This window comes from Carcharodon carcharias, chromosome 7, assembly GCF_017639515.1.
Source record: "Carcharodon carcharias isolate sCarCar2 chromosome 7, sCarCar2.pri, whole genome shotgun sequence".
Classification (NCBI taxonomy): Eukaryota; Metazoa; Chordata; class Chondrichthyes; order Lamniformes; family Lamnidae; genus Carcharodon; species Carcharodon carcharias.
In genome coordinates this window covers 87,177,256-87,194,009 of record NC_054473.1, presented here as the reverse complement: position 1 = coordinate 87,194,009, position 16,754 = coordinate 87,177,256, and the positions used below count along the sequence as shown (strand labels likewise).

At 42.5% G+C, this 16,754-nt stretch overlaps 1 protein-coding gene across 1 annotated transcript in view; it reads right to left on the bottom strand.

The window, feature by feature from the left end:
* cacna2d2a (calcium channel, voltage-dependent, alpha 2/delta subunit 2a) overlaps positions 1–16,754 on the bottom strand; it is a 758,554-nt gene that overhangs the window by 120,056 nt on the left and 621,744 nt on the right. The window contains exons 24-25 of the mRNA XM_041191642.1: positions 6,425–6,515; positions 5,218–5,280 (exon numbers count right to left, since the gene is read on the bottom strand). Of these exons, the coding sequence (XP_041047576.1) occupies positions 5,218–5,280; positions 6,425–6,515 (154 nt within the window). The remainder of the gene's footprint in view (positions 1–5,217; positions 5,281–6,424; positions 6,516–16,754) is intronic.

Genomic DNA, 16,754 nt, shown 5'->3' with positions numbered 1-16,754 from the left:
GAGGGACAGCGTGCTGTAACTCTGAGGGACAGCGTGCTGTAACTCTGAGGGACAGCGTGCTGTAACTCTGAGGGACAGCGTGCTGTAACTCTGAGGGACAGCGTGCTGTAACTCTGAGGGACAGCGTGCTGTAACTCTGAGGGACAGCGTGCTGTAACTCTGAGGGACAGCGTGCTGTAACTCTGAGGGACAGCGTGCTGTAACTCTGAGGGACAGCGTGCTGTAACTCTGTGGGACAGTGTGCTGTAACTCCGATGGGGAGTGTGTTGTAACTCCAAAAGGGAGTGTGCTGTAACTCCGATGGGGATTGTGCTGCAACTCCGATGGGGATTGTGCTGCAACTCCGATGGGGATTGTGCTGCAACTCCGATGGGGAATGTGCTGCAACTCCAATGGGGAGTGTGCTGCAACTCCAATGGGGAGTGTGCTGTAACTCTGAGGGACACTGTGCTGTAACTCTGAGGGACAGTGTGCTGTGACCCTTTGGGGCAGTTTGCTGTAACCCCAAGCGAGTTTGCTGTAACTCTGATGGGCAGCGTGCTGTAAACCTAAGGGACAGTTTGCTGTAACTCTGAGGGACACTTTGCTGTAAACCTGAGGGACAGTTTGCTGTAACTCCGATGGACACGTTACTGTAACTCTGAGGGATGCTTTTCTGTAACTCTGAGGGACATTTTGCTATAATTCTGAGGGGCTCGTTGCTGTAACTGTGAGGGACATTGTGCTGTAACTGCGAGGGACAGTGTGCTGTAACTGCGAGGGACCGTGTGCTGCAAATCCGAGGTACAATGTGCTGCAACTCCGAGGGACAGTGTGTTGCAACTCCGAGGGACAGTGTGTTGCAACTCCGAGGGACAATGTGCTGCAACTCCGAGGGACAGTGTGCTGCAACTCCGAGGGACGGTGTGCTGCAAATCCGAGGGACGGTGTGCTGCAACTCCGAGGGACGGTGTGCTGCAACTCCGAGGGACGGTGTGCTGCAACTCCGAGGGACGGTGTGCTGCAACTCCGAGGGACGGTGTGCTGCAACTCCATGGGACGGTATGCTGGAACTCTGAGGTACAGTGTAACTTTGAGGCATCATGTTACTCCGAGAAACAGTGTGCTCTAACTCCGAAGAACAGTGTAACTCTGAGGGAAAATATGCTGTAACTCCAAGGAACAGTTTGCCGTAACTTTGAGGGAGAGTGTAACTGTGGGAACAGTCAGCCGTAACTCTGAGGGACAACGTAACTCTGAGGGACAGTGTGTTGTAACTCAGAACGGCAGTGTGCTGTAACTCTGATGGGGAGTGTGCTGTAACTCCGATGGGCAGAGTGCTGTAACTCTGAGGGACAGTGTAACTCTGAGGGACAGTGTGCTGTAACTCCGATGGGCAGTGTGCTGTTACTCTGAGGGACAGTGTGCTATAACTCTGAGGGTTGGTGTGCTGTAACTCTGAGGGACGGTGTGCTGTAACTCTGAGGGATGGTGTGCTGTAACTATGAGGGACAGAGTGCTGTAACTCTGAAGGGCAGTATGTTGCAACTCTGAGGGACAGGGTGCTGTAACTCTGAGGGACAGTGCGCTGTAAGTCCAATGGGCAGTGTGCTGTTACTCTGAGGGACAGTGTGCTGTAACTCCGAGGGACAGTCTGTGCCAACTTTAATGGTCAATATGCCGTAACTGTGAGGGGTAGTGTGTGAAAAGTCTGAGGATAACTGAAACACTTAGGTGTGTTGCAGCACAACAAAATATAAAATAGGAGTTGGAGTAGGTCATTTGCCCCTTGAACCTGCTCTGTCATTCAATCGGATCATGGCTGAACCTTTAACTTCACTCCATCTTCCCACATTGTCCCCTTAGCCATTTAATTCCTTTGTAGCCAAAAATCAATCAACCTCTGTCCTGAATATACTCCATCACTGAGCATCCACAGCTCTCTACAGAGGTGAATTCCAAAGATTCACAAACTTTTGAGTCCTAAATGGCTGACCCATTACTCTTAGATTGTGACCCCCATGTTCTCGATTCCCCAGCCAGGAAAATACTTTCTCAGCAACTAACCTGTGAAAAACCTTCAGAAATTTATCTTTCAACTAGATCACTTCTGATTCTTCCAAAGTCCAGGAGGCAAAGACCTAGGCTACTGAATTTTTCCCCATAGGACAATCCCCTCAAAACTGGAAACGTCCTTTGATGAAAGATTACAAAGCTGAAGCATTAATTTTGTTTCTGGCTCCACTGCTGCTGCCATAACATGCCGAGTTTTCCAATAATTTCTGTTTTATTTCAGTTTTCCTGCATTCGCAGTATTTTGCTTTTTTAGTAAACCTTCATTGTAGCCTTTCCAGTGCAAGTATGTTCTCCCTTAGGTAAGGAGACTAAAATTGCACACTGTTGTGACCTCTACAATGCTCTGTATAATTATGGTAAGACATTTTTACTGTTTTACTGCAATTCCTTTGTAACAAAAGCTAACATACCGTTTGCTTTCCTAATTGCTTACTGTACCTGCACATGAATCTTCTGTGATTAATTTATTAATTAGGTTCCTCTGAATGCAGACATTTCGCAGTCTGTCACCATCAAAAAATATTCTACATATTTAATTTTCCAACCAAGGTGGACAAATTCATATTTCATCACATTGTATTCCGTTTGCTATGGTTCTTGACCACTCATCCCAGCTGTTTGTATCCCTTTGAAGTGCTTTACATCCTGACCACTGCTTATTTACCTAATTGTATTCTCAGCAAACTTAGATACATCATACTCATTAATAGACTGCAAATAGCTGAGCCTTAGCACTGATTCTTGTGGTACACCGCTAGTTACAACCTGCCAACCTAAAAATGTTGCAATTATTCCTACACTCTGTTTCCTGTCCATTAACCAATCCTCAATCCATGTGAATATATTACTCCAATCCCATGAATCCTAACCTTTTGCAATAACCTCTTGTATGACATCTAATGGAATGCGTTTTGAAATTCCAAATGCATTATATCCAGTAGTTTCTCCTTATCCATCCTACCAGTTATATTTGTTAAACATAATTTCCCTTTCATGAAATTGTATTGACTCTGCTTAATCATGTTGTGATTTTCTAAATGCCCAGTTACCACGCCCCAATAATAAATTCTAGCATTTTGCCTACTATTGATGTTAAGCTGACTGGCCTTTAAATCCACATTTTCTCTCTTCCTTCTTTCTAAAACAGTAGGATTATGTTTGCTACATTCTAATTCTTGGGAATTGCTCCAGAATTTAAAAAATTCTGGAAGATCAAAACCAATGTATCCACTATCAAGAGAACTTGGATAGGCTAAGTGAATGAGCTAGAACATGGCAGATGGAATATAGTGTGAAGTCATTCACTTTGGTAGATAAAACAGAAAGGCAGAATATTTTTTAAATGGTGAGAGGTTAGGAAGTGTGGGTGCCCAAAGGGACCTGGGTGTCCTTGTTTAAGTGTCACTAAAAGTTAGCAGGCAAGTGCAACAAGCAATTAGGAAGACAAATGGTATGTTGGCCTTCATTGTAAGGGGATTTGAGTACAGGAGTAAGGATGCCTAGCTGCAGTTGTATAGATCCTTGGTGAGACTTCACCTGGAATATCGTGTACAGTTTTAGTCCCATTACCTGTACCTGTACGAGGGATATACTTGCCATGGAGCGAGTGCAATGGAGGTTCATCAGATTAATCCCTGGGATGGCAGGATTGTTTTATGAGGAGAGATTGAGGAGACTGGGTCTGTATTCCACAGAGTTTCAAAGAATGAGGGGTGGCCTCATTGAAACTTACACAATTCTTACAGGGCAGATGTAGATAAGTTGTTTCCCCTGGCAGGTGAGTCTAAAACCAGGGGACATAATCTCAGGACAAAAGGTATGCCTTAAGACTAAGGTGACGAAGAATTTCTTTGAATCTTTGGAATGCTCTACCCCAGAGGGCTGTAGAAGAGCAATCATCGAGCATATTCAAAATGGAAATCATTAGATTTCTGGAGACTAATGGCATCAAGGGATATGGGGATAGCGTGGGAAAGTGGTGCTGAGGTAGATGATTAGCCATGATCTAACTGAATGTCAGAGCCGGCTTGATGGGCTCACTCCTGTTCCTATGTTTCTATCTCTGTACCTCTTTTAAAACCCTAGGATTAAGGCCATGAGGTCCAGGGGATTTGTTGACTTTTAGTCATATTAATTTCTCCAGTACTATTTCTTCAATTATACTGATTTCTTTAAGTTCCTCATTTTCGATTGACCCTAGGTTCACCATCATTTCCAGATTTTAATTTTATCATTTCTGTTGTGAAGACAGATCTGTTTATTGTTCTGCTATTTCTTTCTTCCCCATTATAATTTCCGCTGTCACTGTGTCTTTGTGGGACAGCGTGCAGTGATTCCATGAGGCAGTACGACCTCTAGAGGCAGTGTATATCTGAGGGACAATTAACTCTGAGGGGCAATATCTGGTAACTGTAAGGGGCTGGGTAACTCTGAGGGACAGTGTAACTATGAGAACGGGGTGTTATAACTCGGAGGCCAAGTGTGCTGAAACTCTGAGTGGGCAGTAAAAGGACAGAATGAGGTAGCAGAGAGGGGTAGTGTGCGATAAATCTGAGGAGCAGTAAATCTCTAAACAGCAGTATAAATGTGAAGGGGCAGTATTACTCTGAAGGGCAGCATCAGAGGAGAATTGTACAATACCTTTGAGGGATATAGGAACTCCGATAGGCAGTATAATTCTGAAGGGCAGCATGCAATAACTCCGTAGGGCAGTGAAACTTCAAAGGTCCACATGCTTTGACTCTGAGGGGCACCATTACTCTGAGGCAGTAGAACTTGACAGGCAACGTGCAGCAAGTATGAGAGGCAGTTGCAAGTCTGAAGGGCTGTGAGCAGTAACTCTGTGTGGCAGTATAACTTTGAGAGATATTATAACTAACTCCAAGGGGCAGCCGAACTCTGAGGGGCATTTTGTGGTAACACTGAGGGACAGTGTCGCTCTGAGGAACAGGGAGGGAGTGGCTGTTGGTATCTGTGAAGGGCCAAATGATGGTAACTCCAAATATTGCTCCTGTGGTTATCGCAATCAGGTTACCATGCCATTATGTTTCTGCACTCATGCACTAATCCAGCTATTTAAGCTCTTTGCATGGAATATGACTTTGTGTTCTGTACCAATTTCACACTAACAAAGTTCAGTTTTGAGAAGAAATTGATACTCACTTGGCTGGAAAAACTCTTGTGATACCTCCATCGGTGGCCACAAAAACTGCAAGCAGACCCAGCCTGTGTTTGAGGGAAAGCAAGGGAGAGAGAAAGACAAAGACCAGGCGTGAAAGTGATAGAGAGAGATTGAGTTAATAGAGAAAGAGACAGACAAAAGACAGAGTGAGTGAAACAAAGAGAAACAGAGAGAAAGAAAGAGGAAAAAAGAGATGAAGCGATAAAATGAAGAGAGACAGGTAGAAAATCAGGAGAGTAAGGTACAAAAATACAGAGGGTGAAGGATATGGAAATAGACAGTAAGACCAACACACAGAAAACAAGACAGAGAGACCCAGAAAGAGGGGGCAAGTGAGAAAAAGGGAGAAGGGGGATAAAAACAAATCACGTTAGTGCTCAGTTCAACAAAATCGCATTTATCAATGGATTCTCAGTTCTGAAAGGAACATCTTTGAACATTCTTGCTGATTTTTCCTCTATGTGCTTCACTTGAATCCTCTTGCACCAAATTACTTTAAAACATCTATTTCCCTGGTCAAAAATGAGCTTCACACAATCATACATTAGTTAAATTCTTGTTTATCATTTGGGTCAAAGACACAGACAAAGCGAGATTCACTATTGTGCAGTCAATTCCTGGCTGCCTGAGCAAGTTTATCAAAACATATTCACTTTCAGAAGAGTTGGCGGCAGCAACAACAAGGACTGAAGTCTCACAAATTTCACCCTGTATTTGCTCAGAGCACATAAAGGGTAATGAGGCAAGTCAAAGAAATCCCCTTGATCCTACGCATTCTTCAGCAATCTGGGTGTAACAGAGATTCAATTGATGGCACTGCCTTTGCAGGGACTGCACAGACAGGAAAAATCTTCTTGGGATATTTTACTATGTTGAAGGTGCTATATAAATGCAAATTGTTGCTATTATGTGAATGTTTTGCAATGTAATTTGATACCTGACTCAGCACAGCTCAGGAATCAAGTTAGGAACTTCTTTTGTTTCTATAAATCAGTTAACCAGCCAAGTCATCAAGGAACAGAAACAAAGCATTTTTACTCACTCCTCATGTGCCTCATGTTGCTGTTACTAATGGAGTGACTGTCATTTTCTGTAGCCTTGTACTCTCACCTCTACCTTCTGCAATGGCAATGAACTGAATGATTTTTTTCATCTGCCTCAATAATCCAAGCAGGACCGAGGACTTACGTGTGCAAGTCGTGATTCCTCCAGACTTTCTCCACTAATTTGGCAGTGATCCCGGAATCCAGGATCAAATTATAGATTAGATCTGAATCACCTGGAAAAACACGGAGACAAGGTGTGAGTGCTAGTGAGAGATTGCTGGGCTTGGCCCTGCTGCAATTTATACAGAAGTTATGAGGTCCTCAGCCTCTCACATTAACACCTCTCTGATCAAATAATAGCCTTATGCCTGCTCACTTGGAATGACTAGGACAACAACATCAATTGTGTTGTGAGTTTGTACAAAGAGAACTCAGGCCTTCCTTTGAATAGATTTCAAACAGCAAGTGTAGCTGACAGATCTAACTGCAGCAACTATGAATGGGGAAAGGTTGCTCCCTAAGGCCTTTCAGCCATAGCACACTAAGAGACTGGAAACTGTATAGACCCCTCGGCTGTATGCCTGACATGGAATGCATATTTTGAATATCACAATTGTATTGAGGCGCCTCAGAATGGAACATGCTCTATGGAGAAAAGTTGAATTTTCTTGCATGTTCTGTAATTTTCAATTTAAAATGTCCCTGCGTAAAATTCCTCCCTTTGTTGCAGCGTTGTCAGCGCTCCTGCACGACAGAGGACAAAGAGAGGAAAGAAATGCTAAGATTGCTTAAAGAATTATGTTAGAAATATCAGTGTGGAATTATAGCTCGTTACTGATTCACCAACCAATACAATCTTTCACTATTTGCACTCTCTAAACCTTTCAGAATTTTGAAAACATCTTTCCATGTTTCTGATGCAGTAAGAAAGTTTCACTTTATACACGTTTCATAATCTCTGATTCCTGATATTATTCCAATGAACCATTCCTGCCCCTTTCCAAGGCTTGAATATCTTTCCAATAACAGGCTGCTCAGGACTCTACAAAGAACAAGAAGAACAAAGAAAAGTACAGAGATAAAAACAAAAAAACTGCGGATGCTGGAAATCCAAAACAAAAACAGAATTACCTGGAAAAACTCAGCAGGTCTGGCAGCATTGGCGGAGAAGAAAAGAGTTGACGTTTCAAGTCCTCATGACCCTTCAACAGAACCAGATCTAGTTCTGTGCCGATCATATTGTCCGTCAACTAAAACATTTTGCACTTCTGGGGTCCGTATCCCTCTATTCCCATCTTATTCATGTATTTGTCAAGCTGCTTCTTAAACACCACTATTGTACCTGCTTCCACCACCTCCTCTGGCAGCGAATTCCAGACACTCACTACCCTCTGCGTAAAAAACTTGCCCCGCACATCTTCTATAGTTTTCTCCTCTCACTTTAAATCTATGTCCCCTAGTAATTGACTCTTCCAACCTGGGAAAAAGCTTCTGACTATTTACTCTGTCCATGCCACTCATAATTTTGTAAACTTCTATCAAGTCGCCTCTCAATCTCCGTCACTCTAGTGAGAACAATCCGAGTTTCTCCAACCTCTCCTCATAGCTAATAACCTCCAGACCAGGCAGCATCCTGATAAACCTCCTCTGCACCCTCTCCATTATATTAATTATAAATAAAATTAAAATTAAAAAAAAAATTAAAAGAACAAAAAAACAAACCTGGGCCTAACCACATCACTGCTCTCCTCTGTGCATGAGCCAGAATCTCATATATTCTTTTCCACCTTTGCACCTGAAAGCAGGCATAAAATATCCCATGGCACTGTTTTGAAGAACAGGGGAGCTCTTCCCAGTATTCTGGCCAATGTTTATGCCTCAATCAACATCACAAGAAAATCAGATTATCTGGTCATTGTTCGTTGGACTTTGCTGTCTGCCAGGTTTCTTATATTACAACAGTGACTACACTTAAAATGTATTGGTGCTAAATAAATGCATGTCTTTCTTCTCTTTCTTTGACTGTTCCGGCACTTTGTTATGAGCCTTACTATTTAGAGTGAATTTCCTTTCACTGGTCTTTTCAAAATTCTCTGCCTTAACTGGTTTGGACTAATGTAATATCTCCCTGTGCAGAGTCCCAGTACATATAATCAGCTCATGCTTATAAAAATTAGAATAAACATTAAAAAATGAACAGCTAAAAAGATAAAAATGATCAAGGTCAGCTATGCTTAAGGCCAAGAGATATAACAAGGGGATGCTTCTAAAATTTATTACATACGAACATACAAACAAGGATCAGGAGTAAGCCATTCAGCACCTTGAGCCTGCTCCAGCATTTAATATGATTATGGCTGATCTGATAGTAACCTGAAATCTGCATCCCACCTACCGCTGATAACCTATCACACCCTTGCTTACCAAGAATTTATCCACCTCTGCTTTAAAAATATTCAAAGACTACTTCCACCAACTTTTCAGGAAGAGTTTCAAAAACTCATGGCCCTCTAGTGAAAAAAAATTCTCTCTTTGAATGGGCAACCCCTTATTTTTAAACAATGACGCCTAGTTCTAGATTCTCCCACAAGAGAAAACACCCTCTCCACATCCACCCTGTCAAGACCCCTCAGGATCCTTTATGTTTCAATCAAGTCACCTCTTACTCTTCTAAACTCCAGCGGATTCAAGCCTAGTCTGTCCAACCATTTCTCATAAGACAACTCACTCGTTCCAGGTATTAGTCTGGTCAACCTTCTCTCAACTGCTTCCAATACATTTACATCGTTCCTTAAATATGGTGACCAATACTGTACACAGTACTCCAAATGTGGTCTCACCAATGCCCTGTACAGCTGAAGCATAACCACCCTATTTTTGTATTCAATTCCCCTTGCAATAAATGATAACATTCGATTAGCTTTCCTAATTACTTGCTGTACTTGCATACTAGCCTTTTGTGATTCATGCACTAGGACACCCAGTTCCCTCTGCACCTCAGAGCTCTGCAATCTCTCACCATTTAGATAATATGCTTCTCTTTCATTCTTCCTGCCCAAATGGACAATTTCACATTTTCCCACATTAAACTCCATCTGCCAGATCTTTTCCCATTCACTTATACATCCATATCTGTTTGTAGCCTCCTTATGTCCTTTTCACAATTTACTTTCCTACCCATCTTTGTGTCATCAGCAAATTTGGCAACCATCCCTTCAATCCCTTCATCCAAGTCAATTATATAAATTGTAAACAGTTGAGGTCCCAGCACTGATCCCTGTGGCACACCACTCATTACATCGTGCCAACCTGAAAAAAGACCCATTGATGCCTAATCTCTGTTTCCTGTTAGCGGCCAATCTTCTATCCATGTCAATATGTTACCCCCTATACCATGAGCTTTTATGTTCCGCAAAAACCTTTGATGTGGCCCTTTATCAAATATCTTCTGGGAATATAAGTACAGTATATCCATCGATTCCCCTTTATCCACAGTGCCTGTCACTTCCTCAAAGAACTTCAATAAGTTGGTTAAACATGATTTCCCTTTCACAAAACCATGTTGACTCTGCCTGATGACCTTCAGTTATCCAAGTGCCCTGTCATAACTTCTTTAATAATAGCTTCTAACATTTTCCCTATGACAGATGTTAAGCCAATTGGCCTGTAGTTTCCTACTTTCTGTCTCCTTCCCTTTTTGAATAATGGAGTTACGTTTGCAAAGTCTGTGTCAAGGGTGAGAAGCAGGGACTGAGGCAATTTGGACACTGATAAGGCAGAAGCTGTAAACGACATTGTGTGTGCATGTGCATGTGCGCATTGAGACCACTGTAAGACTCCTTTTTAAAAAATTCATTCATGGGATGTGGGCTTCGCTGGCTGGGCCAGCATTTATTGCCCATCCCTAGTTGCCTTCTCAAGGGCAATTAGGGATAGGCAATAAATGCTGGCCCAGCCAGCAAAGTCCAGATCCCGTGAATGAATTAAAAAAAAGACTGGGGCTTTAGACAGATTAAGCTTGTAGAGTCTCAAGATATGGATCATGAGATTACTTCCCTCTATCCAAGGAAGGAACAGGTCAACTGTTCCTTCTTGTGTGCTATTGCTTCAGCATTGTGTACACCAAGACTAATGTTAAAACTTGCTGTCAAACAGATTAGTTGCAACCCAATTTGGTGTCAGAGATTCGAATTCTCTTACACTGCCTTTGTTCCATATTCCATAGCTAATAAAAACTTATTGATCTCAGTCTTATAAATTACAATTTCCCCAGCATCCACAATGTTCTTGGGGAGAGAATTCTAGAGTTCCACTACCATTTTTGTGATTTCACTCTAGAATAATTGAACTCTAATTTTAAGATTGTGCTGTCTCGTTCTGGAATGCTCTACCAGTGGAAATGATTTCTCTGTATCTACTTTATTGGATCCTTTTATTATTTTAAACATCTCAATAAGGTCACCTCTTAATCTTATAAACTCAAGAGGCGACAAAATCAAGCTTATACAACCTGACCACATAAATTAACCCTCTAAGCTCTGTGTAATTCTGGAGAATCTGTCACCTCCAAGGCCAATATATCCTTCTGATGATGAAGTGCTTGGAACTAATGCTATATTAGTCAAATATTTAGAGGTCACAGCTCTTCAATGCTCATCAATACTTAAAGACCCAGAGATAAACTCCTATGTAACTAAAAGCAGCGATTAACTCTGTTGAAATACTTAAAAATCTAAAGGTTCCCAAAATGTGCTTACCACATTAACAATTTGACAGGTTTAAAAATTCTGCTCAAGCACCAGCTAAACCTGAATCGACAGGGTGACACTCGTTAGACAACTGGCAACGTTGAGTTTGATTTCTGTCTGTCAAATGTTCCATTCCCAATAGCCTAAGAAAGACTCACCATGGCAGAGGCTTGACATCCAATACATCAATGACCCAGATTTTGCAATCTGTTCATTACCCTTACACATGTCCACAGATTTTTGCACTGGAACTGTGCATGATTAGGTAACCATTTCGGTGCAATGCCTCTACTGGGACATGCATCACCTGGGCAAGCAACAGTGCATCTCCTTAACCAATCAGATTGAAGAATCTTTACTGAAGCACACAGTCTGAACCAGGAAGTGTCTGTCAGTATAGTTAATTCCATGTCAAAATCACGTACAGAAAACAAAGAAAGGGAAATACAGATGGGGTTTAATGAGAAAGAGAGAGAGGGAGAAAGTATTTTAAAAGTTTTATTTAAATATTTTTAAAATTAAATCTCCAGCAATAACTAAAATCCGAAGGAATCAGATTTCACAATTATAAAAATTAATTTTCAGTGTCAGAGGCATTCTTTGGCAGTAACCAGGGCGAAACATGATGCTAAAAATCCACTTATACTAGAAAGGGAGAGCTCTAACTTTTTCTGGTGACTTTGATTTGTATCTATCTTATTTGTATATAAGTCCCGCAACTTCATGCTTTTCCATGTGTCCAATGCCTAGTCTCTTAGTGAGATACTAGTATAACAAAGCTTTAGGGAAACTCAATAACCTCTTAATTTCCGCATTAAACTCCATGAGCAATCACCAGAAGTTGCTGTCTGATTTGTACGTTAATTATAGTGAGCAGTGATAAATGGCATACAATCTTTCAAACGTGATCCTATTAACACATTACAAAGTGCAAGAATAACCTGCTTCAATTTAGAATGGTTAGAAGCTAAGCACAGGCTAGGAGTCGAGCCAGGATCTTTCTGGTCTCCATGGCTCAATTACAATCTACCTTTACCTATCGAGTCAGTGGAACCCTGGAGGCTGATTGACTGTGGTATGGAAGTATAAAAATGCAGGACATGGGCTTAACTGAATAAAGGCTAAATGCAGTCCAACAAAGATGGAGTTAAAGAACTTTTTTTTGTTCCAAATGCAAAACACATTGAGAATTGACAGCTGTCGGTTGTGAAATTTATTGAATTCTGGATCAGAAGTTCTTGAGTTCAATCTCATGTTGATGGGAGACAATGTAGAAAAGTTTAGGTTTAATAATTATTTACAATTAGTTTGTGGTTTAGTTATGTTCAGTGATCAAGTAAATGAAGTATACTAATCAATTAACCCAACATGGTATTCTGCTTAATTCTATACAATGCAGGACATTAATACATCACATGACTGGCTCCTTGTTTGCAGTCACATCCCCACTTGGCAAGTGAGAAATACTACATGAACCAAGCCATGTAAAGTTATGCACTCACGGTCCAATTACAGAACAAATGCTGCAAAGCCGTCAAGGTTGAGCAGTCCAAATCTGGGACCATTACTCCCCGGCAATTAAAACTTATCAGTGGTACGCATTCCTATAACTCAGAGCCCTATTGTGTAAAGAAAACAGCTATGAAGTGTGAAACATTTAGTCCTACTTCCTGAGAATTAACTTAGTCCTTTTAATTTGTAGAATTGTAAAAAGAGAAGCAGTTATTTTCTTTCACAACATATAACCATCTTTGTTTTTGTAAGCTTGGAATTAAGTTCTGTAATCAGTTTTGCTAGTTCTTTTGACTTTTATTCCTTGTGAACATGTACTATTTGAATGTATTATGCTGTATCTTGTAGATGTATCCTTTTACCTCGGTCTTAACATACTGGCAACCTTTATACTGATTTTAATGATTTTTATACCCAATTCATGTTGTAGTGACTCTGTAATCTCTGTATTAGTTTAAGGCTATGCATCACTCTTTACTATTTTTCATCCATTTATACAAAGCACTGGCAGATACTACAAAACATATAATAGCAAAGCAGTTCAAGGGAGACTGTGGCGTGGTGGTATTATCACTGGACTAGTAATCCAGAGACCCAGGTTAATACTCTGGGGACCCGAGTTTGAAATCCCACCATGGCAGATGGCGGAACCAATGAAAATATGGAAGTAAAATTCTCTAGTAAAAACACATCTGGTTCAAAAATGCCCTTTAGGGAAGGAAATCTGCTGTCCTTACCTTGTCTGGCCTTCATGTGATTCCAGACCCACAGCAACGTGGTTGACTCTTAAATGCCCTCTGAAATGGCCTAGCAAGCCACTCAGTTATATCAAATTGCTAGAAATTCAATAAAAAGGAATGAAACCAGACAGACCACCCAGCATCGACCTAGGTACCGGAAATGACAACGACAAACCCAGCCCTGACGTACAAGCAAAGACCTCCTTTCTAACATGTAGGGGTTTGTGCCAAAATTGGGAGAGCTGTCTCACAGTCTAGTCAGGCAACAGCCTGACATAGTCAAGCTCACGGGATCATTCCTTACAGATAATGTCCCAGACATTACCATCCCTGGGTATGTCCTGTCCGGCAGGACAGACCCAGCAGAGGTGGCGGCAAAGTGCTATAGCTATACAGTTGGGAGGAAGATGTCCTGGGAGTCCTCAACGTCGGCTCTGGACCCCATGAAGTGTCATGGCAACAGGTCAAACATAACGCCCCCTCAGCTCCTCCATGTTGAATACCACTTGGAGGAAGCACTGAGGGTGGCAAGGGCACAGAATGTATTCTGGATGGGGGACTTCAATGTCCATCACCAAGAGTGGCTCAGTAGCACCACCACAGACCGAGCTGGCTGAGTCCTAAAGGACATAGCTGATAGACTAGTTCTGCACCAGGTGGTGAGGGAACCAACAAGAGGGAAAAACATACTTGACCTCGGCCTCACCAACCTGCCTGCCACAGATGCATCTGTCCATGACAGTATTGGTAGGTCCTCAGAATTGCACAGTCCTTGTGGTAACAAAGTCCCATCTTCACATTGAGGATACCCTCCATTGTGTGGTCTGGGACTACTACTGTGCTAAATGGGATAAATTTTGACCAGATCTAGCAACTCAAGACTGGGCATCCATGAGCCACTGTGGGCTGTCAACAGCAGCAGAAATGTACTCGACCACTATCTGTAACCTCATGGCCCGGCATATCCTTACTCTACTATTGCCACTAAACCAGGAGATCAACCCTGGTTCAATGAAGAGTGCAGGAAGGCATGCCAGAAGCAGCACCAGGCATATCCAAAAATGAGGTGTCAACCTGGTGAAGCTCCAACACAAGACTACTTGCGTGCCAAACAGCATAAGCAGCAAGTGATAGACAGAGCTAAACAATTCCACAATGAATGATCAGATCCAAGTTTTGCAGTCCTGCCACATCCAGTAGTGAATGATGGTGGATGATTAAACAACTCACTGGGGGAGGAGGCTCCACAAATATCCCCATCCTCAATAATGCAGGAGCCCAGCACATCTGGAGCTTTTGCAACAATCATCAGCAAGACGTGCTGAATGCATGATCCATCTCGGCCTCTTCCAGAGGTCCTCAGAATCACAGATGCCAGTCATCAGCCAATTCGATTCGCTAAACATGATATCAAGAAATGGCTGAAGGCAGTGGATACTGCAAGAGCTATGGGCCCTAACAATATTCTGTCAATAATACTGAAGACTTGTGCTTCAGAACTTGCGCACTCATAGCCAAGCTGTTTCAGTACAGCAACAACATTGGCAATCTAGTGGCAATGTGGAAAATTGTCCAGGTATGTCCTGTACACAAAAAGCAGGATAAATCCAACTCAGCCAATTACCGCCCCATCAGTCCACTCTCGATCATAGGCGTTTACAGCACAGAAGGAGGCCATGTGGCCTATCGTGTCCACGCCAGTCAACAAAGATCTAACTACACTAATCCCATTTTCCAATGCTTGGCCCATAGTCCAGGAGGCTCTGGCAATGCAAGTGAATATCTAAATACTTGTTAAATTATGAGAGTTTCTGACTCAACCACCCTTTCAGGCAGTGAGTTCCAGGCTCTTACCACCCTCTGGATGAAAAATTTCTCCTCAACTCCCCTCTTAGCCTTCTACCTCTTACTTTAAATCTACGCCACCTGGTTATTGGCTCCTCTACTAATGGAAAAAGTGCCTTCCTATCCACTCTATCTATGCCCCTCATAATCTTATGCACCTCTCTCTATCAGGTCCCCTCTCAACCTTCGCTGCTCCAAGGAAAACAACCCCAGCCTATCCAATCTTTTCTCATAGCTCAGACCCTCCAGCCCAAGTCGCATCCTGGTAAATCTCCTCTGCACCCCCTCCGGTGCAATCACATCCTTCCTATGATGTTGTGACCAGGAGTGCATGCAGTACTCCATTTGTGGCCTAAACAGCGTTTTATACAGTTCCAGCATTACCTCCCTGCTCTTGTATTCTATGCCTCAGTTAATAAAGGCAAGTATCCCATATGCCTTCTTAACTATCTTATCTACCTGCCCTGTTACCTTCAGAGATCTGTGAATACGCACCCTTTGATCTTCAGTACTTTCTAGGGTCCTACCATCCATAGTGTAATCTCTGGCCTTGATAGCCTTTCCCAAGTGCATTACCTCCCACTGTTCCAGGTTGAATTCCATTTGCCACTGCTCTGCCCACCTGACCAGTCCATTGATATCCTCCTGCAGCTTACAGCTATCCTCCTCACTATTTACCACCCTAGCAATTTTCGTGTCATCCACGAACTTCTTGATCATACTCCCTACATTTAAGTCCAAATCATTTATGTACACCACAAACATCAAGGGCTGTAGCACTGAGCCCTGCGGAACCCCACTGGAAACAGCTTCCAATCACAGAAGCATCCCTCTACCATCACCCTCTGCTTCCTCCCTCTTAGCCAATTTTGGATCCTGCCACTTTGTCTTGGATCTCATGGGCTCTTACTTTTTTGACCAGTCTGCCATGAGAGACCTTATCAAAAGCCTTGCTAAAGTCCAAGCAGAGCACATAAAATGCATTGTCCTCATCAACACTCCTGGTTACGTCCTCAAAAAATTTGATCAAATTTGTCAAACATGACCTTTCGTTAACAAATCCATGCTGACTATCCCTGATTAATCCGTGTCTCTCCAAGTGCAGAAATATTATGCCCCCCAGAATTCTTTCTAGTAGTTCCCTACCACCGAAGTTAGACTGACTGGCCTGTAATTTCCTGGTCTATCCCTTCCTCCCTTTTTTAATAATGAGACAATGTTAGCAGTCCTCCAGTCCCCTGGCACATCATCTGTGGCCAGAGAGGATTTGAAAATTACTGCCAGGGCCCCTGATATCTCTTCCCTTTTCTCCCTGAACAGCCTGGGATATATCTCATCCAGGCCTGCGGATTTATCCACTTTTGAGGCTGCCAAACTCACTAGTGCCTCCTCTCTCTGTCAATTTCCTCTAATATTTCACAGTCCTCCACCCTGATGTCTATATCTGCACCAGCCTTTTCCATTGTGAAGACCGATGCAAAATATTCATTGAGAACTGAACCCATGTCTGCCGGGTCCACACGCAGATTACCTCCATGGTCCCTCATTGGCTGTACATTTTCCCTAGTTATTCTCTTGCTCTTTACCTATTTAAAAAAAACCCTTTGGGTTTTCCTTTATTCTACCC